This window comes from Seriola aureovittata, chromosome 10, assembly GCF_021018895.1.
Source record: "Seriola aureovittata isolate HTS-2021-v1 ecotype China chromosome 10, ASM2101889v1, whole genome shotgun sequence".
Classification (NCBI taxonomy): domain Eukaryota; kingdom Metazoa; phylum Chordata; class Actinopteri; order Carangiformes; family Carangidae; genus Seriola; species Seriola aureovittata.
In genome coordinates, this window is record NC_079373.1 from 7,952,543 (window position 1) to 7,976,988 (window position 24,446).

At 42.2% G+C, this 24,446-nt stretch overlaps 1 protein-coding gene across 1 annotated transcript in view; it reads left to right on the forward strand.

The window, feature by feature from the left end:
• The window catches only part of plxnb2b (plexin b2b), a 126,518-nt gene that overhangs the window by 70,023 nt on the left and 32,049 nt on the right, over positions 1 to 24,446 (forward strand). Inside the window, exons 3-15 of the mRNA XM_056387729.1 lie at positions 10,790 to 11,919; positions 12,577 to 12,765; positions 12,884 to 13,009; positions 14,184 to 14,284; positions 15,877 to 16,003; positions 16,620 to 16,779; positions 17,744 to 17,855; positions 18,390 to 18,501; positions 18,885 to 18,986; positions 19,610 to 19,705; positions 20,338 to 20,425; positions 21,098 to 21,261; positions 21,995 to 22,143. Of these exons, the coding sequence (XP_056243704.1) occupies positions 10,792 to 11,919; positions 12,577 to 12,765; positions 12,884 to 13,009; positions 14,184 to 14,284; positions 15,877 to 16,003; positions 16,620 to 16,779; positions 17,744 to 17,855; positions 18,390 to 18,501; positions 18,885 to 18,986; positions 19,610 to 19,705; positions 20,338 to 20,425; positions 21,098 to 21,261; positions 21,995 to 22,143 (2,654 nt within the window). The 5' untranslated portion in view covers positions 10,790 to 10,791. The remainder of the gene's footprint in view (positions 1 to 10,789; positions 11,920 to 12,576; positions 12,766 to 12,883; positions 13,010 to 14,183; positions 14,285 to 15,876; positions 16,004 to 16,619; positions 16,780 to 17,743; positions 17,856 to 18,389; positions 18,502 to 18,884; positions 18,987 to 19,609; positions 19,706 to 20,337; positions 20,426 to 21,097; positions 21,262 to 21,994; positions 22,144 to 24,446) is intronic.

A 24,446-nucleotide genomic window follows, 5' to 3' on the forward strand; every position in this document is an offset into this window, starting at 1 on the left:
TGTTACGAGTTGAGGTTTTGTGTCGAGGCATAAACACGTTTTATCACACTCTAGCCTTTCTGTGATTAGTTCTCGACGTCAGACTAATTAAAAAGTAGCCCAGTCTATTTCCTTCTGCATGACCGGCGGAAAGTACACCTTCTCACTGAAAGCTATTTAATTTTATGAGGTATTTTTTTGCAGCTAATTTAGCCATTACCTTTTAAGCTCCAAACGTGACCTTTTCTCCATATGCTGAGGAGAGCAGCCTAATCTTTGGGCGGTTACCTGAGAGCTGTTAGTCATTACCGAAAGCTGGAATCTTTCTGGGCCTCAGCCGGAGCTCGTATCCCCACCATCGCAACTCTCAGTCACCATCCACACTATGACTCATCTTGACAAGTGACAGGCACCTGCCAGCTCGCACAAAGGAACTATTGAGACTCAGTCAGTAACGTGTGTGAGATTGCCCTCCTTCTGTTTCTGTCTTTCTGTCTCTCGATCATTTCTTACCCCCCCCACCACCACCACCACCACCACCGACTTCTTTCCTACTTGTCTTACTCATTCAGCTCTTACAAGTCTGGACAGAACCAGGGAGATTTCATCTTTTCACAGCTTGTGTTCTATTCATGCACCACCTTACCTGTGTTTAAAGGAATAGTTTTCTGGGATTTCTGGGAACTGCCCTCTTATTTGCTTTCTGTCCAAGAGTGAGAATGCCACTTTCCTGACAACATGGAGCTACTGGTAACCAGGTTTCTAATCCTCTTTTTTTTTACTAGTACACATGAAAGTAACAGCAGAGTGGCTGGATGAAAGGAAAGATCATTACAGGGAGTGAGTGAACTAAAACGTAAACTAAGACGAAGTGTCCTCTAGAAGTCTAAATAAATTGGTTTCCACAGCTGACCCTTTGACTGTTTGTTGAATTCAGACACGTCCGTGCTGTGAGGAGAAGCTGTGCTCGGTCTGTCTGTCCTCTCGCCGCATCGTCCCTCTGCGCCATCAACTATCACTACATGCTTTAAAAATAAGCGCTGGGAAAGAAATCTAATCGCCGAACTGCTGCATGTATTTGGGAAGCAGGTTGCTACAGTGCATGTAGTAACTACATGCACCACAGTGCATGTAGTAACCGGCAGTTCTCCGATTTCCTAAGTAACCTGAGTTCCCTAAGCAACCTGGTTCCTCGAATGCATGAGAGAGGCTCACAAGAGAAGTGGCATTGATGTAGGTGCAGGGTTATTAAAAGAAACCAACAACAATAAGAAAAGTAACAGTTACACACTGACTCTAAATTACAGATTTTATTTCAGTTTTTTTAAGTTTTGATCCCAGTCTCTTTTTTTTTCTGGTCAAAACTTTTTGACCTTTGGGTAAACATTAGGGCTTTTCTCTTTTTATCATCACAGTGAGGTTATAAAGTTTGATGCCATGCACAAAGACCAAAACCTGAGCTCACTGATGTATCTGGCAACCCAAGCTACAGCCAAAGATGTTGCATAGAAGTATGGAAAACATGGATAAAGGCTTGACAAATTGTAAACCGGATAAGCAAATTGTCGTTTGTGTCTGTTTGTGTACTGACTAAACAAATAAACAGTGTTGATTACGGAGCTTTGGAGGTGTTTGTGCCTATATATTTTTTTGTTGGTTTTTTTTTTCTGACAGAAGCGGGCTTGCTGTTTCTCCTCCATGCTTCCAGTGTTTATGCAAATCTAGGGTAAATGTGTCCTGACTCCAGCTCACTATCCTCCAGATTGGTATCACTCTTTTTTGCTCACTCTTGGAATGAAAGTAAACAGGCATATTTCCCAAAACCCTTTGACCTACCCCTCCAAGGCTGAACCCACTTTAAACACACGCTGGCTTCATCTCCTTGTCCACTGTTCATGTGAATTCCTGTAAGAGGGCAGGCGAGCAATCAGTCACCATAAGATCAGTATTCCCCTTGAAACCAAACGAAAGCTGGGCAGTGAGACTAAACCACATTACAAGATACCTTCATGGCTCATTGGCGTTTATGCTGGTGAAGTGAAATCATTATAACCAATAAGGTGTGTAATGGATTCTTTCCCAGCAGTCAGTCTGACTGGCTGACTTCTTAATTGTGGTTGCATGTGTGTTGGAACGTGAGTACGTGCTGGATGTAAGTGGAGGCTGGGTGTGCATGGGGAGCAGGGGATCGCTTCAGGGTGGTGTATGGATTAGAGAAGTTGCCTTCCAACCAGGGGAAGTGGGGATTTAAGTCTCTCTCTCTCTCTCTCTCTCTCTCTGTGTGTGTGTGTGTGTGTGTGTGTGTGTGTGTGTGTGTGTGTGTGTGTGTGTGTGTGTGTGTGTGTGTGAGAGCAAGCATCCAACCTGCTGAAGTGTCCCTGAGCAAGACGCTGAATCATTACCTGTGCTTAAAGACGAGCCTGAACTGCGACAGGAGCAGTAACAGAGGGAAAAATCCCGGCAGGAATCAGTCAAAAAGAAATGAGAGTTATGGGTAGTGATGAAATGATACGTCAATGAATTGATTAGTTGGCAGAGGGAAACATTTATCAACATTTTTGATAATTGATCAATCAATCATTTGAGTCATTCATCAAGCTAAATTTCCATTTTTGCTGTGACAAGCTTCTCAAAGTGAAATTGTGTCAATGTTAATTGAGTAACTGCGGCTTTTGGGCTCAGAAAACCTCATTCTGGATTCTGTAAGCTCTTTTTGACTTAATAGAGTAAACAATTTATTTGCATCTCTAGTTGTGCGTGTGAGCAGCATTTTTCATATGCAGTCACAATGTTGGATATCAGATGCATATCTGCGAGTGGAGTTGTTTAGCGAGCTTGTGTATGCATGCCTGCCCCTGCAACTGTTTGTGTGTATTAGCAACCGTCTGGCTGTGGCGTTCATGTCAGAGGAGCCATTGGCTCCTGAAAGTAGCTCTTTTCCGCCAGGCCAGACCGTTTAATCAGGTTCCCCACATCCGCCAGCTGTGTCCACACAGCAAACAACCACTCTGTCCCGCTGGAGAGCTGCAACATCCAGCTGGGGGGTGGAGGCGGGGGGTGGGGGTGGGGGAGGCCAGTTAGCATTGGGAGATTAGCCCAAGCTGCTGCTGCCCAGACGGAGAGAGGTTGCATTTGTGTGTTTGTTTGAGAGGCAAACAGAGATTGAGAGATTACAAGAGACAGTGAGGTCGGCTGCTGAGAAAGGTATAAGGCAGAAAAGTCTAGTAGTGAGTGTGCCTGTGTGTGTGTATCTCCGCACAAAAATATAAATGTGTGCTCTGCTCAAGTAGTTTGTGTGTGTGTGTGCCTGTGGTTTTGTGCTCTCGCTGCTCAAGTGTCCAGCTGGCAGAGGGGAGATAGCAGGAGCCTTGAAAATGGTGACGGAGCGGTAAACAGACACACAAACAGCCTATCACTCCTAATGAGGAAAAGTGCTGCGCCTAAAAGGATGGTGTGTGTGTGTGTGTGTGTCTATGTGTGTGTGTCTGTGTGTGTGTTCTGGGGGGAGGGTTGGGGGTTTTACACTCGCACCTCCTGACTCGTGGTCATACATCACAACAGACAAACATACACAAGAGGGCAGACATACGTGGGCGCGCAGGAGAAACACAAGCACACATACAGGTGTGAGAAGTGAAACACACTCACTCACACACACACACATAGACACAATGTAACTGGAGAGCAAAGTCAGATTCACACTCTCCTTGGGTCATGGGCCAACTTTAAAGGTGTTAGCATATTCAGGCCAGAGCAGCTGGATCTCACTGAAATGGACCAGGCCCATCAATCCCCTGCCCGTGCCTGTTGCCCTGAATACAATGGCTGGGCTGGCTGCTTTGGTGAGCGTGGTTCTCCCAGTCAGTCAAATTGAAATAAATGAACTGCCAACCCTGACGGCAGGGTAATTGTTCATATGGAAATTGGATTGCCGTCGTCACACCAGCCCCCCCATTGCAACTCATGAAACAATTTCACTGTAAGGATGCGAAAAGAGCGCATGCATGTCAAAAAAAAAAAAAAAAAGAAAAAAAGGGGAAAAAAAGGCGAGATGGGAGACATGCAGAGAAAGAAAGAGTTCTCCACACTCTCCCACTTCATGTTTCAACCGTAACAATGCCGCTTGTTCTGCCTATCCTTTTCCTCGATGGCAGCGGGAAAGTAAAGGACAGGGATCCACCCCTCGTTTCCGGCTCCTTGTATGGCTCCTAACCCACGTTGTCATGTTGCCTTGTATACGCTTTATCAGGCCTTATTCAGCTACAATCCTCGCTGCGAGAGACACGGGAAGATTTGCTTTATAGCATTGACTCCTCGCTCACCTCTCCTTCCCCGCACTACGCCCAGCCCCGAGGCCTCTGGGGACATGCGAGTGATTTAATAGCGGTTCACTTTTATCAGTATGTAACACTGAAAGCGGCTTCAATGTGAAGACACCCCCCACATCCATGTCAGACCCTGGCATCTGTCAAAGCCAGCTCTCCGATAAAGAAAGTGCTGAATATGAATGATCCCAGTATGGGGTGATATCCTATTATGTTTTCGGGGTAGGGTGTCTGTTTCTGTTTTATTTATTATACCAGTTTCCGTTCGGGATCTATTTTAATGAGTGAGAGGAACACTCATGCTGGTTTAGAACTTGCCAGGTCAGCAGTTGCACAAGTGTTTGTGTGTGTGTGATCTAATCATTAGACACACATTCCACTCGCCTACCGTTTTCCCCCTGATCTCTCGCTCCCTCGTGCAGACTTCCTCCTGGCCGGTGTCGTCCTAGAAGACCGGGGTGCGGGGACGTTGCGTGGCAAGAGGATTGGTCGAGAGGCATGCGGACTGCCATGCTGGGATCTAGTGGCCCCGTGTCAAAGAAACACAGCGTGGCAGTTCGAAGAGAAGAGTGTGGCTTTGCGGTCGGATTACCTTGTCAGCACTTCAAACTGCGCTGGTGCACGTATTGTTGTGTGCACATGTATCACTAAGCCTATGAACATGTGTGTGTTTGTGTGTACACCTGCCATTTTTCAATTAGCTTACATTTTCCTCTGCTGAGAGCCGCTCCTCCTGTCCAGACATGTCCTAAATTGTGGAGGGAGGGTGAAAGAGATGGCGCTGTAGTTGTCAACAAAAGGAGTGTGTGCCTGTGTGTGATGAGTAGTGAGCTAACAAAGGGATCCACCTTCATGTGCTACTATCAAGTCTGTGCATGTAGTACCTCAACAGTTTTTCCTTTAATGTTTATTCTCCCTCCAAGCAAAGAATCTAGAGGTGGAAATTACAACTCACCGAATCCAATCATGACTATACATTTTGTTCACTTCTCTTCAAAGCTCAATGATCACTTCATCGTCAATAATTCCACTATGTTCTGCACGGATTCTGACATCTTCGCTTCAGTAGTAGGTTCGGTCTGTTGCATCTTAAAGCTGTTGTGTTCAATTCAACAGATCGCAACACAAGACCTGCACAAGCACAGTCTGAGATTTCATTCTGATGCATGTATAGTAATACAACATGTCAGAATAGAACAATGAGAATAGAGCATTGGGGATAGAAACAACATAGTCCTGGACTTATTTCCAATCTCTGTCCCTGGTGTTTACACAGGCCACAAATCTTTATTAAGACAGAGACAAGCTTTCAGTTGGACCGTATGCAATAACATCTTAATATTTCTTATTCTAAACCTCTCTGACTTTTTTGGCAAACTGCAACAGCGGGGCCAGCCCTATAAGCACAAATGTCCCTGACTGACTGAGTGATCGTATTTGCACCATTGCTCGACCAAATGGAGTTTCCCCATTGGCAATTGCTCTTTCAAAATGATTTGGTGCAAACAGGTTTGCATTTGTCTCTACATTAGGAGACTTTTTTTTTCCAAACAAGACTAGGTATAAACGTCTGTGGCTTCTAACTTTCTCTCTGAGGGATCCTTTTACAAGTAAATATAGCCAAAATCCCAGCAGAGTCTTTGTCTTTACATCATACTTCTTTACAAAACATGTAAATGAAAACACATTTATTTGGCCATTTGGCTGTATTAAAATACAGTATATGTAGCACAGAGAATAGGAGAGAAGCAAACAGATGCAGGGCTGAAAGCAGCTGACTCTAGGCAGAATGCAAATACGACGCCATGATGTCTGTTGTTTACAGTTTTCAACTACTTCCTCAATTGCGCACATTGACCATAAGCAGTCCAGCCATATACTAGGGTTAAATCGCTCATTTTAGCCCCTGTCCCCTGTTTGTAAGGAGCCGCGTTGAAAAGGAAAAACAATCTGTACATGACTCATAAGACATTTCTCATACATACAAATCTGTTAGTGTGAGTGGGTCTTGTGTGAGGCACAGTGTCTGACATTAAGATGTTAAAAACATGAGAACAAAGAAGTAGAAAGCTGCAGCAAAAGGAACAAATAATCTCATTTTACCAATTACTGTAGGTCTAAAGCTACTCGCTATATTTGAAACGGAGTTCTCACGTCATTATCATTTCTGTTGCTTTTTCGCTGTCTTTTAATAAACTTTTGAAAAGGAAGTAACATATTGTTCATCACGGCTGAGCTAACAATGACGCTCTGATTCCTCTGTGAGGGGAGCTCTGCTGCCACAAGCTCCTAATTCAGTCAGTGACGGTGTGAATTCAGGTTAGACACTTCAGTTTAAAGATTCATCGTTAAACAAAATATTAGCTTGTTATAGTAACTATGAAGTGAAATGTGAGAAGAGCAATTAGTAGTGATTTCTAATTCAATCCAACCATTCAGTCGTTCATACAGTCGAGCAGTTTTTTTAATTCAACAATTGTGCCTTTCACCGATTCACATTTTTCAGATGTGCCAGCTTCATTAGCACATGATGCGTTTCATTATTATTTATCCCAGGCCATTGGAGGCTTCATTAGCTGCAAGCTGATGCAGCACACAGCCTCTAAATTTAGCATCTTTTTATTTATTCAGAATAGCCACGTGCCGGATGGTATGCCCATTTGCCATGTTCTCTCACAGCAGCTTAGAGGCATGTTGGGAAAAGAGAGGTGGGCTGGTCTGGGGAGAAATGGGCCTCATTCCACCTGTGTCACCCCCGCCAGACGTCTACCTCTCTTAAGCTCTTTGAAGCCTCTTTAATTCCAGCGTTCAGGATTAAACCCATGAAAAAAGGATGAAAAGTGATAGAGCGACAGAAGGAGACGTCCTAGGAGAGAACCGGCTCCTTTGAAATATGTTAAGAATTTAGTTTGCACTGACCCACAATGCAGCATCTGAGGGAAATTTGTGTGACACCTTTTTTTTTTTTTTCTCTGAGCAGGGGCTTGCTATAGGATTTGCATGAATAGGAAAAGGACTCTTTGAAGTCATGGATGTAAGTGGAACTGGAGTTTTCTGAAACCTAAATGAGCGCCCCGAGACAATTGTCCTTGCATTGTAAATTGCAGTCTGAGAAAGTTGCTTTGTCACAGCACGTTTGATTAGGAGTCAGAGGAATCAAGTGATTTTTCTGTCACAGAAACCATTGACATAATCCACCTTTTGTGAAGTCTCTCTGTGTGGTCTGTATCACAGCAGAGGGAATTGATAGAAATGTGGATATTACAGTGTTTAGTGGATGGCACACAATGGAAATACATTCAGTGAGGGAGTCATGCTTCAATTACTGTCAATATTTACAATCACACTCAATATTTAGACAGCACGGTTTTTCCTTGTGTGCAAAACCAAAAAATAATTCAGCAGCATTAAACAAACAGCTGCTGTTTAATTTCCAATGTTGTGTAGATGCACAGACTTACTCTAGTTTTAATTGGTATCTACAGGATCCGCTGGTGAAGTTACAAAACACTGGATGTTCCTATCAGGTGTTTCCACAAACAGAAAGAATGCACATCAAAGGTCATGACTGCCTGAACCTGTTTAACCATCAACAGACTGACAAAAAAGCAGCTTGTAGTGAGCAAACGCAGCCCAGCTGTTGAAGTATACTGACATCAGGTGGGCTTTAAAATGTGACAAAATGCCTACACGTTGAGAAGTAGTGGTAATAAAATCTGCATTTATATACTGTAGCACTTCATTAAATCACCGAAAATGAGATAAACAGACAGAGGTAGAAAATTTGAGGAGAGAAACAAAACTGGTTTAATTAATGAAGGAAGGAAGAAGGATAGACACAGGTCATTGCTACTGACACCCAAAAGTTCACATGCACAGTGCACTCTGGAAATGTCAAATAATGATCGTAAAAATGACACGTGTCTGTTATCACAAGCAGTGCATTCATGCGATCAGTTTATTGAGGCTTAAATTGATTTTTTTTGGAGGGGGGGGTTTGTCATTCAGTACAAAGTCATCTGTATTCCAGCTCTGACGTCCTTCAAATTGTTGCCAAAAGCCAGTGAGGAGTGAGGCTTTATGAAGCTCACTTTTACAGAGAAAACTTTTATTATTTCATTTATTTCTGTGATCATTTTTAAAGCCGGTTTTCAGTGTCTGTCTGTGAACATTTTGAAATTTGCCACCACTCTCTGTCTCTGCAGCTTGACTGTGTTTAGCTTATGTTGTCAACATTTCGAGGCAGCAAAAGCCGTTTTGCAGCTTGTGCAGTTTTTGTGACGCTCGCTTGAAGAGTCAAACATAAAAGTGAGTTATTGTGGCGCCTCTTAAAGCTGACACATGCTTGTAATTGTCAGTTCAACTTTGCCAGTGGAAATGTTTTTGTAATTGAAGTTTTGTTACTTTGGAGCTGAAATTATTTTTCATATGATGTTCCTTTTATTTTGTCCACCAGTTAAGTGTCCACGGAAACCCCTCAAGGTTTTTTTTTTATTTTTTTTTTAGTCTGTTCCTCTTAGTTAAGTCTTGACAAAAGGCTGAGTGCCCCTCCATCTTAATTAAAGCTGTAGGAAACCAACCACACACAATTCTGTCCTGAGTAAGCACAGACCGGGATTTTATTGCACCATTTCAATTTTAATGGAAATATTTAAGGCTATGGATTGAAAAGGGCACAATACATTTACGCAGTGAAATGGGTGAGGAGGGGGAGAAGGACTGAGGTAGTAAAAGGGGGGGGGGGTGGACATAAAATCATCAAACTGAGTAGTGGGCACTTGGGGGTTGCCAGTGAAATTAACACAGTCCCCCCCAGGGCAAATGTCTAATCAGTGCCCCCCACACACACTTAGTCCAGCGAGGGAAGGCAGGTTAACATCATAAAACATAGTTTTGGCAAACGACTCCCCGTTAGTTTCATCAGGGGTTTTCAATTTGACAAATATGCCTGTGGACTTGACTTGCAAGGTGAAACGAGAGGGAGGATGCTATTGAGAGTGTGTGAGCGTGAAACCGCATCCAGAACGTAGATGCACATTTGCTGTGTGGGCAATAGCTGTTTCGAAGCCACCTGCAGTTCCATATTTACCACTGCCTGGGCAAACAGCAGCGAGCGAAGGCTCCACAGACACCTGCTGTTGGCCGGGACACGATGCTGTCTGTATTTTACAGGGATATTGTGTGATCATGTTTCCGGAGACAAAACGGTGTACTTCCTGAGCACATTGTGCTAGGAGGTGTTGTTGAAGCAAAGTGCAAATGAAGTTGGAACAGATCCAGGCTTTTTAAATAGGCTTTTACTGTGTTATTCTTTGAAATCTCGCTCTTGGCCTTAATCTTTCTTTACCCCCACTCAGAACAGTTTTATTTTTCACCAGTGATCATTTCTGATATTAAGTCAATTAAGTCCAAAATAACACACCCTTTATAGAACTGGAGCAGAGAGCTGAGTCATACACAAACAACTGCACTGTGCACTGTTAGCTCAAGGCAGTTTTTAAAATAGTTTTACCCTAATACCCTAAATCTATATCTTGATATGCTTCATAAATAGTACTCTTGAGGGGGCAGTTAACCCAAATGACAAAGAAGAAACATTTTTTCTCCATTTACTCCTGTTGATTTGTAGCCATGCTGATAAATGGGATTTATATTTGAAACGATGCCATTTATTCTGTGGAATCTACAGACGTCGCCATGAACAAAGAAAACGTGTCTGTTAGTTATTCAGATCGACTGAAATGCTTTTTCTGGAGGGAGAAGTTGATTTTGCATTTTTACACACTGCAAACAAAATTGAATTTACCTCAGAAGGACTGGAGTGGCTGGAGAAATTTCTGACAGATATCTCAAAACCTTGCCTGATCAAATCAAAATTATCTGCATGGCTACATGCTACAAGAGGCAGCTAAGAAAAGATGTTTAGTTTTAAATTCAGTGAAGCAGCCCCTTGAAAGGAATAGTTGGGAAATATGTTTTTTTCACTTTCACACATGAGAATTTGAAGAGAAGATCCATATCACTCTCATATCTGCACGGTTATATATAAAAAGACCAAAATCCACCTGCTAACACCTAAATCTCACTAATGCATGTTGTATCTTTGTTTAATCTGTACAAAAATCAAAGCGAGAAAGAGCTAAGCTAAGCTATCCCTCTCCTGAGTCCAGCTTCATATTTAGCGTGCAGACATGAGGGTGGCATTGATCTTCTAATCTAACTCTCAGCGAGAACTGGAATAAGTGCATTTCCCAAAATCAAACTGTTGCTTTAAAGCTTGTGATTGTATCAATAACATGAATGCAGACTTCATACACAATGACCATTATAGTAGATACATGTGTTTGTGTTCGTTTGTAGGGGTGGATGTTAATCGCACACCAACCCTTCTGTTGAAGTCTTGTGTTGTCTATAGTTTATGTATATTTCAATTTGCATTTAACTTCACTGACAATAAAACATCTCTCCCTTTCTTTTCTCTACAGAGATGGCAAGCTGGGTCTCCCTCCTCCTCTTCCTCTTCTGCCAGTCGATCATACGAGCCCAGGAGGAGAGCAGCAACATCCCCATCCTGGAGTTCACCACGGAGACCCCCATCAACAATGTGGTCCAGGACCCACAGACTGGTCGCATTTACCTGGGAGCGGTCAACACCATCTTCCAGCTGGGGCCGTCGCTCCGCCTGGAAGCTCGTGCCGAGACGGGCCCCAAAGAGGACGCCCGGACCTGTACTCCTCCTGCTTCGGCCTGCCAGGACACGAAGCTCATGCCCAATCTCAACAAGCTTCTCCTGGTCCACCCGTCCAACGGTTCACTTATAGTCTGCGGCAGCCGCTACCGAGGCATCTGCTCGCTCCTGAACCTGACCAACGTGGAACAGCAGATGTATTACAGTGACAGCAAAGGAGAGAGGACTTACGTGGCTAGCATAGAGGATAACGTCAACGTTGTGGGCGTCATGTCCACCTACGCAAAAGATGGGCAGAACTTCAATGTGTTTCTTGTTGGGAAGGGCTATGGAAGCCTGGACAGTACAAAACTCATCAGCACACGAATCCTTCAGGACCTCCGGGACTGGGTTGTGTTTGAGAGCATCATCGAGGCATCTACGGTACAGACGACACCATTTGTTCCCAAGTACCTGCACGACTTCCGCCATGCCTTCAAAGAGAATGGGTTTGTTTATTTCCTGTTTTCGCGGACACTCGATGGTACGGATAATAAAAACTTTACCTTTGTGTCTCGTCTTTGCGAAGACGACCATCACTACTATTCCCACACAGAGCTCCAGTTAAACTGTGGTCTAAATAACCGATACAACAAAGTGCAAGCCGCTTATGTGGCTTCTCCAGGAAAAGATTTGGAGCGGGTCATGGCTGAACCAGGTATGTATGGGCATGCTGACTCCCCGACCAAAGTTCTGTTCATGGTGGCGAGTCCAGATGACAACGAAAATGAGTCTGCCCTCTGCATGTACCCGCTCAAGTCCATCAACGAGCGGCTGGTGGATATCATCAGCGCCTGCTACAGTGATTCAGGGAGGATTTCCGGGTTTCCCGCTGTGGACATCCCCTACTCATCTAAAACTGAGGAATTCTGCACGTCAAAAATTGCAGTAAGTGCTTCTTTTGTGTCAGCTGATGGAAGTTTTGAAGAAAAAAAAATCTGTTTGAAATAAATGGGAGCACGTTAAGAAGAATTCCCTTTGCTACCATCAATAATGCACAGATGTGACTGTTTACTTTAATGTCTCAGTGTTTACTCTGTTCTGCAGATCCTTTGCATTGTCCTGTCTAAATCTGTCTCTGCCTCATACATTTTCTATCTCTCCATATCTCTTTTCCCAATTCCCTCAACTCATCCAGAATAACATTATATTGAAGTGGTAGGAAGATGGAGGCCCATGGGCTAAATATGGGCCTGTAGGAAAAATATTTAGCCCTGTAATGGAGGCTCAAGTCCAAATCTTTTATACATTTTTCACAAATCTACTGTAGATGACACTTTAAATACAAGGCCCATGTAAATAAATAATATAGTACTTCAAATTGTTGTATAAATACATTTTATTCTAATATAAATGAAATGAAATTACAGAATGAAACTAATTACCGAAAGCTAATAATAGGCTTCATTTACATGTAGCTTATTTAGCAGAGTATCTACAACATTCCTAATGGATTTGATTCCCACATATTCCCTCTCTTACCGCTTTCAAGTAAAGGACACACAATGCGCAATCAATATTTTGTTCCTCATTTTCTCTTTGCAGAAGGATACGTTGGAAAACTTCAAGTGTGGTGCGGACTTTCTGCCTTCCCCTCTGGCCAGTAAGCCGAAGTACGCCTTAAACGGAAATGCAGTGTTGACCATGTCGGGCCTTCTGACCTCTGTGGCTATCGCTGTGGAGAATGATCACACCATCGCCTTCTTGGGGAACAACCAGGGAGAGGTCTTCAAGGTAGAGTTGTCATGTGACCTGTTGATCATCTTTTGCTTTAAGCTTTTACCCAAAGGAAGGAGAATTGGGGGGGGAATAACCTCATATCAGACGGTGCTACTTCTTTTTTTCTGTCCAGGTACATCTGACCGCGGACCCATATGTGTACAGCAAGATTCCTGGCGCCACCACTGGGGAGAAGGTCAACAAGAACATTTTCTTTGACCTCAGTAACAGCCACCTGTACATTACCACTGAGAAAAAGGTGTGTATGCCGGGGTCCTGGTTCACGCACAGTACTCTGTGTAGGTCACCAGTTCGCAACAGAACTTGGAGCCTAAAAAAAAAAAGATGCTTTTGGTTTGCAGTTAACACACGCAAAGTGTGAGTTAAAGAGAAACTAGTATACCGCCCTTGGAGAGCTGCATGGAAGCGTATCTCTTCATCAGATACTAGTTGACATAGATAACTGAAAAACTCAACCGAAATGGATCCTGTGTAGACTTGCTTCTTCATTAGGTCCCCTCTGCTATCTCAATGACGCAGGAAAAGTGTGTTCGTCACACACACACTGTCTAACTAGTTCTTACCACAAAGGAATATGATATACAGTATTTCCGTCTGTCTGACAGTTGAACTAGATGACTCAAGTTTTTGTAGATGCCCTTGCCACACACAATATGACAAAAACATAAATATTTCATGCTGTAAATAAACTATTTATGGTGCAGGGTACAATCAGTGGAGGAAGAGCTACTCGATATTTTAGTTTAAGTAAAAGCAGATACACCAAAATGTAAAAATACTCCATGACAAATAAAGGTCTGCACTGAAAATTATTATATAAGTATTATCAGCAAAAGTTCTTAGGTATCAAAGGTATGAGTCCTCATAATGGAGAACTGCCCCTTTCAGAATGTTACATCATTAAATACATTACATAACTTGAACTATTTTAAGATGATTGTACCATACGGAGCCTGGTAATAAGACTGAATTGCAATTTCATATCACTTCATTCAGTCTATTTGAATCACTGAATAATGGGCTGATGTGGGCAGTGATTCAGAGGTCTGGAACGAGGCTAGATCACCATCATATAAGTAGGTTTGGATGACGGATCACCCGGTCTTGGAAATTCTTGGTCTTGGGGGGGGGGGTGGTTCTGAAGTGATTCAACTCTCCGACAAGCAGTTCTGAAGTTACTTTCCACCCCTGGGTACAGTAAACATTTAGCATGTAGATGGAGGGAATTGTTTTAGTGATTAAACACGGGGAGCAGACATGAGGGACCCTGTGCTGCGACAGAACTTGTTTTATTCTCATTCTGCACACCGGCAACAAACCAAGGAACATTTCCATTTAAAAAGCTTTGTATTCTGTGCTGTGTCTTCTCTAAGGTGCACTGTTAGATCATATTTCATGTCGTAATGCTCCAGATTACCAAGGTGCCAGTGCAGACGTGCCTCCAAAAGAAAGACTGCCAATCATGCGTGGAACTGAGGGACCCTTACTGTGGCTGGTGTGTCCTGGAGGGCAGGTGAGGGCCGAGCATACACACTCATGCATGCACTTATAAATGCACGCACACAGCGACAGACTAACACAAACACCCACACTTGCAATTCCATCTGTAAAACACAGCAGGGTATTTGTTCAGTGTTTTATTGCAGACACTTTTAGTACCCCCTGGTGTTTATATTCCATCTCCTGTTGTCCGTGCAGCCGTAAGGAATTAAAGCTGTTTGTCAGCCTCATGCAGCGAAGGCAGTCTATGCAATTTACTCTCATCAGCCTATATTTATCAGGGTCTGGAGGGTAGAGGGAGCGTTATGTGTCATGTATTTTACTGAGATGTGATCATGAACAGGGAAAAAAGCAGAAAAACAGTTGTGTCCCTACGGGAGCTGTTGATACTCTGTACTTTACCTAGCATTACATTTTTAGCAATTATTTGATCAGCCGATTAGTAAACTGACAGAAAATTAATCAATTCAGTGATTATTTAACTTTTAAGCAAAACATTTGGTGGTTGCAGCTTCTCAAATGTGATATTTCTGCTGTTTTTCTTTGTCTGACTTGACAGTGATCTGAATATATCTGGGTTTTGTAGCTGTTAGTCGGATAAAATTACATATTTTTCTGTTTTCTGATGTTTCATAGATAAGAGGAATAATCCATGAATCAAGAAAATAAATGTCAGATTGAACCATTAAAAAAAAAAGTCATTATTAGCTGAAGCTGTACTTATTTTTGCTTTTTTGCTTTTCTCTCCGTACTGCCACCTCTTGAAAACAAGTTAATCCAAATTATTTTCTTCTCAAATCTGCTACATTATATTGAGTTGTCCTGTTTGTTTGCACATTATGAAGACGTGTGACAAGACGGGAGTTGCATTATATTGTATTCCCCTGGAGTGTGTTTAGTTTGTGTTTAGTGTGTTTCACCTGAGTGATGATGACAAAAAAATGAATGAAATCTGAACCTGTATTAACATTTTAGATTATGTGTGTATGTATGTGTTCTATCTTTCCTATGCAATATGTTGTAGTTATGAAAGTGTGTAATTACAGTATTTTTTATATCAAATTATATTGCACACTGTCAAATGTTTTAACTAGCAAACAAAAATGTTCATCATTGATTAATCTGGCAGGTGTTTCTGTGATTTGACAATTCAAGCCTAAGCCCCATTCTGGCGTGATCATAGTGCTCGTTTTCCTCAACCTGCCATCCAAAACCAAAACAAATATTCAGCTTCCTATCATATAAGACAAATAAATGCAGTAAGAGAGTTGAGAAGCTGGAATAAGGGAATGTTTTGCATTTTTGCTATAAAAAAAGACCCAAACAATCGATCGATTTTTGAATATGATAGCTTTAAATTCCATACGATTGACACTTTGCTGTGAAACCATCTGCCCATGAAGCCATTTAAGGTTTTACATATCTATACAGAACTTTATTTTGAAAATTTGAACAGGCCCTGCTTGAAGTCACTTGGGCATGTGCTTGTTGTGCACAACAGCACATTGAAAATCTGTCCATAGGCTTTGTTTTTTGAGGCCTTGTGAAAGTGTTTAGGGGATGTGGAGCAGAGACTGATGGAAGTTGTTCATCCTTCGTCTGAAGGTGTACCAGGAGGTCTGAGTGCCGACGGGCAGAGGAGAAGAATGGCTGGCTGTGGAGCCCCAGGCAGCAGTGTGTCAAGATTGTCTCCTTCAATCCCCCGAACCTTTCCTGTAAAAAGACTCAGAAGGTACAGTGCCGCTTCTCTTCTCACTCGTTCTCGTTCACTCTCTCCCTTTGTTCTCTGAACCTCTTTCTGTCTCTCGCTCTGCAGTACACAGCCCCACTTACATGCACACCACACAAACATGCACCGCCTGAGTAATAAACTGTTTCCATTGTGAATCAAAGGCCCCGGCACTGGGTCTTCCTACTCTGTATTGATCCATCCAAAAAACTCCAAGCTGGCTTATTATAACTGACCTGGTTGATTGTGCTCACAGCCTGAAGATGGAGAGCCTCTCTTTCCAACAGCGCCTTCTCTCTCACGTTGTTTTTTTCATTCCTCTGCTTTCTGGCTACTTTTCTGTCCCTCCCTCTCTGACTCACTCTTGTATTTCCATCAACAGCACCTCTCCTCCTTGCTCATTTTCAGTCAATCTCCAGCTTTTCAAAAAGAAACAGTTCCTCTATTGTAACTTCGGTTGAATTATATGAATTATTATTGAATTATAGACCAAGCAGAGAAATAGTTTAATGCTAACTAATGTTATTCAGCAAAACTGATGATAAACTTCAATGCTTTCAATGAAAAACTCAATGCAATCAGCGGTTTACACTGTTCTGCATATTTTTTTTCTGTCCAGGTGAAGATCAACATCCCCTCCCTGCCCACCATCGGTCTCTCTGACCGCCTGCACTGCACCATCGAGTCTTTCCGGAGCGAAGGCACCATGTCTGATTCCAGTCAGGTCTCCTGCGATCTGCCCCACCCCTCACTCATACCACAAACACCTGAGGACCAAGGTTTGTCCTTTATGATTAACCTACCCTCTTTTAACACATTAACACAAGGCAAATGTCTGCTCTTCTCCATTATAACTAATGCTGCATTACCAACTAGGCAAACTGGGAAAGTGCCCCGGTCCTAGAGACTCTGAGGGGCCCGAAAAGAGCCCCAGGTTGACCCCATGCTGGTTGTTTTTGGTAATTTGATTTATTGCAGATTTGTTAGGAAATTTGCATCACAAAATTACATTATCGACAAAGAATTTACTGATGACTTCTTGTAAAGGTGCCCTGTCTCCAAATCTAGTTTTAGGAACTTTTATTATTATTATTATTATTATTATTATTATTATAACTCAATATAATATAATATTATTCCAGCATAGGAGTCAGTTTTTCCATGTGTTTGTTGTTTTTCGTTTTTTTGCAGTGGTGGGCCATTTTCTATTAAACAAAGACCATGAATTTATGACATAAAACATTAAGCTTTTTGGGAACAGAGCAGAGGAGCATTCCCCCCCCCCACAACAAATGCCATATATTTACTGAGTCAGGCTGTTGTTTCGCCAGTCAATCACAAGAAGAGATGTGTCAGTATCAAAGTGGCTTTCCACCTCAGCTAAACAATTTCCTGGGAGGACTGGTTGCTCTAGATTTAACGGGTACCTGAAGCTGACACAATACTCCGTAACAGGTTCATTCAGTGATTATTATAACTTTTTGAATTAATACATGAATACATGACTTATTATAAAGACATTTGAGGTCATGTTGAATTATTTACAGGTCATGTTTTATGTATCAGTCTTCAAATACACAAATGACATCTTGAACTGGATGTCTTGGATATTCAGACTCCTTCCCAAAGACATCATCTCCCACCCATAAATGTGTAAAACTTGTACATCCCCCCCACCCCCACCCCCACCCATCCCTTGCCAAATGCCAGTGCATTTTAACCCTCCCTTTGCTGTGCCCTCAGACTTTGTGGCCGTGGCCATCAGGATTTTTGTCAATGAGACGGTGGAGCTGGCCACGCGGGAGTTCAAGTTCTACAATTGTGCCGCCACAGTGAGAAAATCCGAAAACACACCGTGAGTCAGACTCTTAATCTATCAGTTCTGCTCCGTCACTCGCTGAAAATACCCAGTGACACTGAACACAGCATCAACTGACAACCTTGATGTAAATGTATCACTGTGCATGAGCAGATGAGAGATCAAGGCTCTGTTTGTAAATCGTGATGCATGGTGGTTTTGAATGCACCTCTTGCATTTTCTTTCCTCCTTTTATTACCATGCTGAGGAAATTGCCTCAGTTTCCTTTTCATTAATCAAAAAATGAAAGTCGATCTTGCCGTTTTTTTTTTCCCCTTCCTCCTTATTTCTTTTTCTTCATTTCTTTCATGCTGAGGAATGTGTGATGAACGAGCTTTGCTTATGTGAAGTTGCAGAGATCCATTTCGTTGTCAGCAGCATGGATTTTTGTGCCGGACGCTCTTTGATGAGTTTGCATGTTTTTAAATTTTTGTTTGCGCGTGCTTTTGTGTGTGTGCGTGTGTGTGTGTGCGTGTGTGTGCAAGCGTTTTCTGATCTTTGTTGTTTATGTGTTTCTGTGTGTATTTTCAGTTGCATGTCATGCGTGGCCAGTCAGTGGGGCTGCCAGTGGAACACAATTGACCACACCTGCAGCGACATGGATCAGAGTGTGATGGTTCCTAACATCATCAAGCACCGTAAGGTTAGTCACCTCAAGGGTAAACACATCAGTGGCAGGTCAAAGACTGTTTTTTTTTTTTTTTTTTCTCCGATAGCGTGTGTGTGATAGATGTTGGATAAAGCAGTTCAGTAAGAGACGTCTAATCACCACACGTGATGCGCCGCCTGAGCGATCCACGTTTCCCCCTCCCGAAAATTAATAAAACACTCAAATCCCGGTATCAGCCGCCACCATCTTGCGTGACAAATGTTGTAGGGTGGAGGATATCAATTTACAACTCAGCAGATGTTGCAGCGATACACTTATCTGTTGCTGCAGATGAGGGTGTCCGTTAAGTGGTTGGCATATTTAAAACGTAAATGATTAAAAGTGGGAGGATCTGATTTGTTTTGATGCCTTCTCAGGGAGCCAGGTGTCCTCAGTTTGAGAATCCAGATCCTGTGCTGATCCCCGTGGGCTACAAGACTCGAATCAGCTTTGAGGGGATCAATTTGGAACTCTACCAGGTAAAGTGGCAGAGACACAGAATTTAAAGCATGTCTGGAAATCTTTTCAGCTCTTTGAAACACTTTGGTTTGGTCTTAGGACCACAGTGAACCAATTGGTCGTGATTTTCAACCAGTGCATAACTGATGCTTGTGTCTCATAGAAAAAAAGAATCCATTTATTACATGTACAAAAGCTGACAAAATGTGAAAAAATGTGACAGGAAAGTAGATGTTTTGGTCACAGGACCATTGTCAGTACAATTTACTTAGACTATGTTATTCAAGAGATTTAAATAGAATTTCAGACAAACAGCTCTCTGGATTTTTCTATTGTTCTCATTTAGAAAATCACTTTACATTCTGATGTAAGTGTCTTTTGATGAAAGACACCACCTCTACATGCTTTTGTAGTCCATCGGATGGCACACAATGAAAGTGATGACACTTTAAAATGTTTTTCGACGGAGAAAATTACATTATTTCTGTGTTCTTGCGTGTTCTAAAACACATGTCCTGACAGGCCTGCATGTTTTACCGATACTACCAGTAACACTACCAATGAGAAAAAAAAAAACATCAGATTCGTTTTTTATGAATTGAATCTAACTGAAGATGCCATGTTTCTTTGTCTGGCTCTCCAGGGTCGTGTTTTCACCATCGGCACTGAGCTGATGAGAAACACGGAGGAAGAGGTCAATTTTGAGGACGGGCCATTCTACACCTTCAGCGGCTTCAATGTGAGTATGGCAGTCTGCTAGTTGCTTGACTCGACACTTGATACTTGATTGTGTTCACGCTGAACTGTTACTTTTGTTCTTTTGCTAAGCTTGTCGTTGTTTCTGGTCAATTTGCCCTCCACTCAACACAGGTCCTTGAACTGTGGCTGATTTGTGGACCTGATTATTGAAGTGCAATTTAGAACAGCTCTGAAATGGTGAAATATACTGTAGAGTGCCACTTGATTTCAGTTTTAGTCCATATGTACGCTTTCTGTCAATGTGAAGCTGACTTTATGCTCCAGACTTATACACCAAATCACTCTTAAGCTGGTTTTCACAATCCCTTTGATATTCTACAGCACCCTCTAATGGACAGACTCCCCTCACTGGAGTTATTTTAGCTCCATCTCCACATTGTGAATTCTGTGATTGGGAAGCTCAAACAGTGCATAGCCCCCAGCTATGTTCTTTTCCAACATTGATTTCTTCAGCTGAAAATCTGCCAGACTGGGTATAATTTTTTTTTTCTTCCCTTTTTTTTTTCCCTTTGGCATGAGGGAGCAACAGCCCACACTGTTTGCCGAAAAGAGCTTAAGTGCCATTAATCACTTGATTCTGTATTAATAATTCATTTTCTTCCAATTTCTTAGTTTTCCTATGATAAGTCACCGGAGACCAATGTTCTTTTCTACGTGAAGGACAAGGAGTCAGGCAAGAAGATGGACAGCACGCTGAACGGTATGCTCTCCCATTTTAATGTGGAGACCTTATTTATAATGCTTTGTGTGTATTCCATTAGACTCCAGGAAGCTATCTTTAATGTATGATTGGAAATTAATAAGCAAATTAATTGGTTAAGCAATGACTGTCATCATCTACGTTTTGACAGAATAAGAAAGATTCAGACACATTCGTAACATGTGATTGTGAGGTTTTCATGGTCATGCAATTTAAAACAAAGTTATCAGATATGAGCATAGAGCTCTCATCATCCATTCAAAATTCAAACACATTTCACAACATAATAATATATACAAGGGCATAGGTTTGGTTTCAGAAGTGGGTTGAGGGTTGGGAGGGGGGGTTCACAATGAAGAAGAAAAGTTATACTTTTCATAATAATGGTATAACAAAACATCTTGTGGAAACCTCTGTATTATTAAAGCATTAACCCTATTTAAAATCATGTTTAATATCCTCAGTAGACACCTAATACCTAATACTTTGCATCTTTACTACAAAGGATACTGCGTGGTGTTGCCTTATCCTTGATTGAGTCTAGCATCTTAATCTTAATCTTACCACTTTAAGTAAAGCAAGGCTACTGATCCTGAAAAACATGCAGAGGGAATGGTGTAAAATATAAGAAGTTTTTTTTTTTCTTTCCCTCTCCCACCACTTCTGATATAGTCACCCTGTACAACTGCTCCATGGGGAGGGAGGACTGCAGCCTCTGTAAGAACGCAGACCCAAAGTATAGCTGCGTGTGGTGCGCCAAGCAGAAGGCATGTGTGTACGAGAAGCTGTGCAATACTCAACAAGGCTCCGAGTGCCCCAACCCCCAGATCACTGATGTGAGTATTTACAGAGTTGTCATGTCTGTATGTTGACCTGTGAACTAGAAACAGTAGATGCTTTGAAGGCTTGTGATTAGCAGTGAAATAGCATTGACTTTGGTGATTGGATTGAAGCACTTTGCTTGCCATATTTTTTTCCTTCCTGTTTATAGACAGACCAACTGAAAGTCTGTTTCTCCTTGAGGGTGTGTGGAGCTGATCTGCAGCCTATTAGATTGGATCAATTCTTGCTTTTGCTCACTTAATTGTTGGTGCCTCATTGTCATTGACAAAAATCCATCAGTAATTGTGTTGATGTCGATGCAACAGAGGTTATGACCGTACATACTCCAGCCTGACCGATACACCGGCAGGCCAGTATTATTGGCTATAAGTCCTCGCTGCATGGAAAGCAGAGTCCGCTCTTATCTTAAGATAAGTGTAGGGTCTTATATTTAATCTGGTGGCTCTTATTGCTTCACACAGATCTTGAGATTGGGAAGTACATTCATTTTTTTATCATTTCAGTTGGGTTTGACGTGTGTAGTGGCAGTATGGTCCATCTGTCAACATCTGCTTTAATTGTAAAAGTTACTTCATATATTTTGGGATGCAAACAGATATTTAAAAGCAGGGGAGTCCCATTTCAAGTCAAATCTCCCTTGCAAATCAGCATTTCGTGTAAGATTAGCAAATCCTTTCTTCCTATAAACACCCACCCCGCTCCCACACACTCTATCTTCCCATTCAGATCATCCCTCGTTTCGGACCCCTGCGGGGAGGCATCTCCATCACCATCCGCGGCTCCAACCTTGGCATCCACAAGGAAGATATTAAAAGCATCATGGTAGTCGGAGAGCCTTGTATCCATCAGGAGGAGAAGTACTCTGTCTCCACAAGGTATTAATCACACATCTTGATGTATTTATGCAAATATATAAGCAGCAGTGCACACACTGTCTATTTATTGAGTTCTGCTGGTCAAACTGTGTATAGACAGTTTTCATTCTGTAAAGTCTTGGATACGTTATCAGGTAAGGACTGCCTTGCCTTTCCTTGAGCTAACCTGGGTGTATATTCTAATTATCTCATTATATCGCTGTATTGATCTGAGAAGTCTCCAGACGCAGGTTGATTCAGAACCAGAATCACTCTTTTAAAAGGCGACAACAGTGGAGGAGAGGTGTTCAGAGGAAGTCCCAATAGTGCAACACAAAAATTACAAGATGTCCTTTATTCAAAATCCTACTTAAGCAAAAGTACAGAAGTACTATAAAATATACTTAAAAGTATCAAAAGTAAAAAAAAAAAAAAAAAAAAAAATGGACCCTGCAACTAATATATTATTATGTATTACATTTTTAGAGTCTTAATACTGATGCAACAATCTGTAAGCAGCATTTTACTGTTGTAGCTGTTTGAGGTGGAGCTAGTTTTTAACTGCATTGCATACAGTTTTGGGTTGTGAAATGATTAAAGGGGCAGGAAAGAAGAAAAACAGCTCTGCTTTATAAGCCTTTATTCATATTGTAGGCTTTTTTTTTTTTACCTCTTTTGGCCTCAAACTGTTATTTAAACAAAACCATCAGAGAGGTTTAGAGGGGAAATGTCTCCTTGGTGTGTGATGGAAATCTGGCGAGGTGGTTGACTCTTGATGGAAGAATTTTCAGGAGACCCAGATAAGCAGAAGCATTTATTGAAGCTCGATCGCGGGGAATAGAGATGAGCAACACACTGTGTGAAGCCACCCAGCTCTGAAGGACATCTTTCTTGCAGGGTGTATTTAAACCTCATACAAAACTGACCACATGTCCAAATAAGGATGTTCTTCATGGGACTACAGCACCCATCAATGCATGTTACCAAATCCTAAACCTTAAATCGCGTTTTATATTTCGGGCAATACCTGTCTCCTCGACAAACAATATGCAATGCAAAGATTTCTCTCACTCTATTAAAACATATGATGACCTAAATGATTATTACATTAGCAAAACAAACTTAAGTATAAGAGTTAACCAAGCACCGTTACTCTGTCTGCAGGTAGAGACAGATATATATCTCTTGGTTCATATGATATGCGCAGACATCTTCGTCTCCTTGTTACTTTGCTTTTCTTTTAATCAGATCATGGATTCAGACATTCATCTCTTCGTCAAACAAACTGAAATCCAGTCTTCAAAACCCCGGAGGTCATGATACTTCAACTCCAAATCATTATCATATCATAACTTACCACTTGCTGTGGTGCTCGAATAGCAGTTGTGGTTCTGCGAATAACCACTTTAACAGTTGTTACCAAACAGGAACACAAGAGAACCGAGAGGAGCACTGATGCTATAAGAGTAAACAAGAATTTAACTAAGCCGGACCCCCAAGCCCCAAACAATTCTGAGACATCCCTCAAGCAAAGTCTGTGATTAACATGTAGCTCTTAAATACCATTATTCTGCGTCACAAACCACATCCATATCCATTACCTCTGTTGTTGCGTCGGAGATGTAGGAGCAACAATCACTACCAAAGACTTTGCATGTTCCCCCCTGGGATGCTAACAGGGAGATCAAGTCCTGTTGGGAACTTCTATCCTACCCCTTCCCGTCTCTGCTAGAGTGGCAGCAACAAGAAAGAGGAAGTCTTCATCTGTCTGTCTCTTGTCTGGGCCCGGCAGATTAAGAATGCATAATATTATTAGCAGACTCTCCGGGGTGAGTTTGCCTTGGCGTTTTGCCCACCCATACATCTCTGCTTTAGCACTCGCCACAATATCGTTAGGGTGGTGCTCTTTGATTTTTGTCAGTTTCCAGCAAAGACAAGTGAGCACATCTTTCTATAGTGTCTCTCAACTCTTCAGACAGCACAACATCACAACGTTTGTTGTCCGTCCGTCCGTCCGTCCGTCCCCCCCATGCAACACTTTAATTTCCGTCCACACACTCACACTCTCTCATGTATCTGAAATCCCTGGCCGGATTTCCTTTACTGCGGTCAGTCATCATCTCGACCATCTGCAGCTTACACTCATCAAAGGAACCCTCGCATAGCCATTCACCATTCGCTCATTCACACCTGAGCGCTGTGAAAGGCAACACATGATATCATATTCTTTGCCCACCGACTATTCCTGCTGGCATTCATGGGGGAAAACTTGCCGACTCGTGGCAGATGGATCTTTTTACTTTCAAGTTTTACTTTTTAGCATA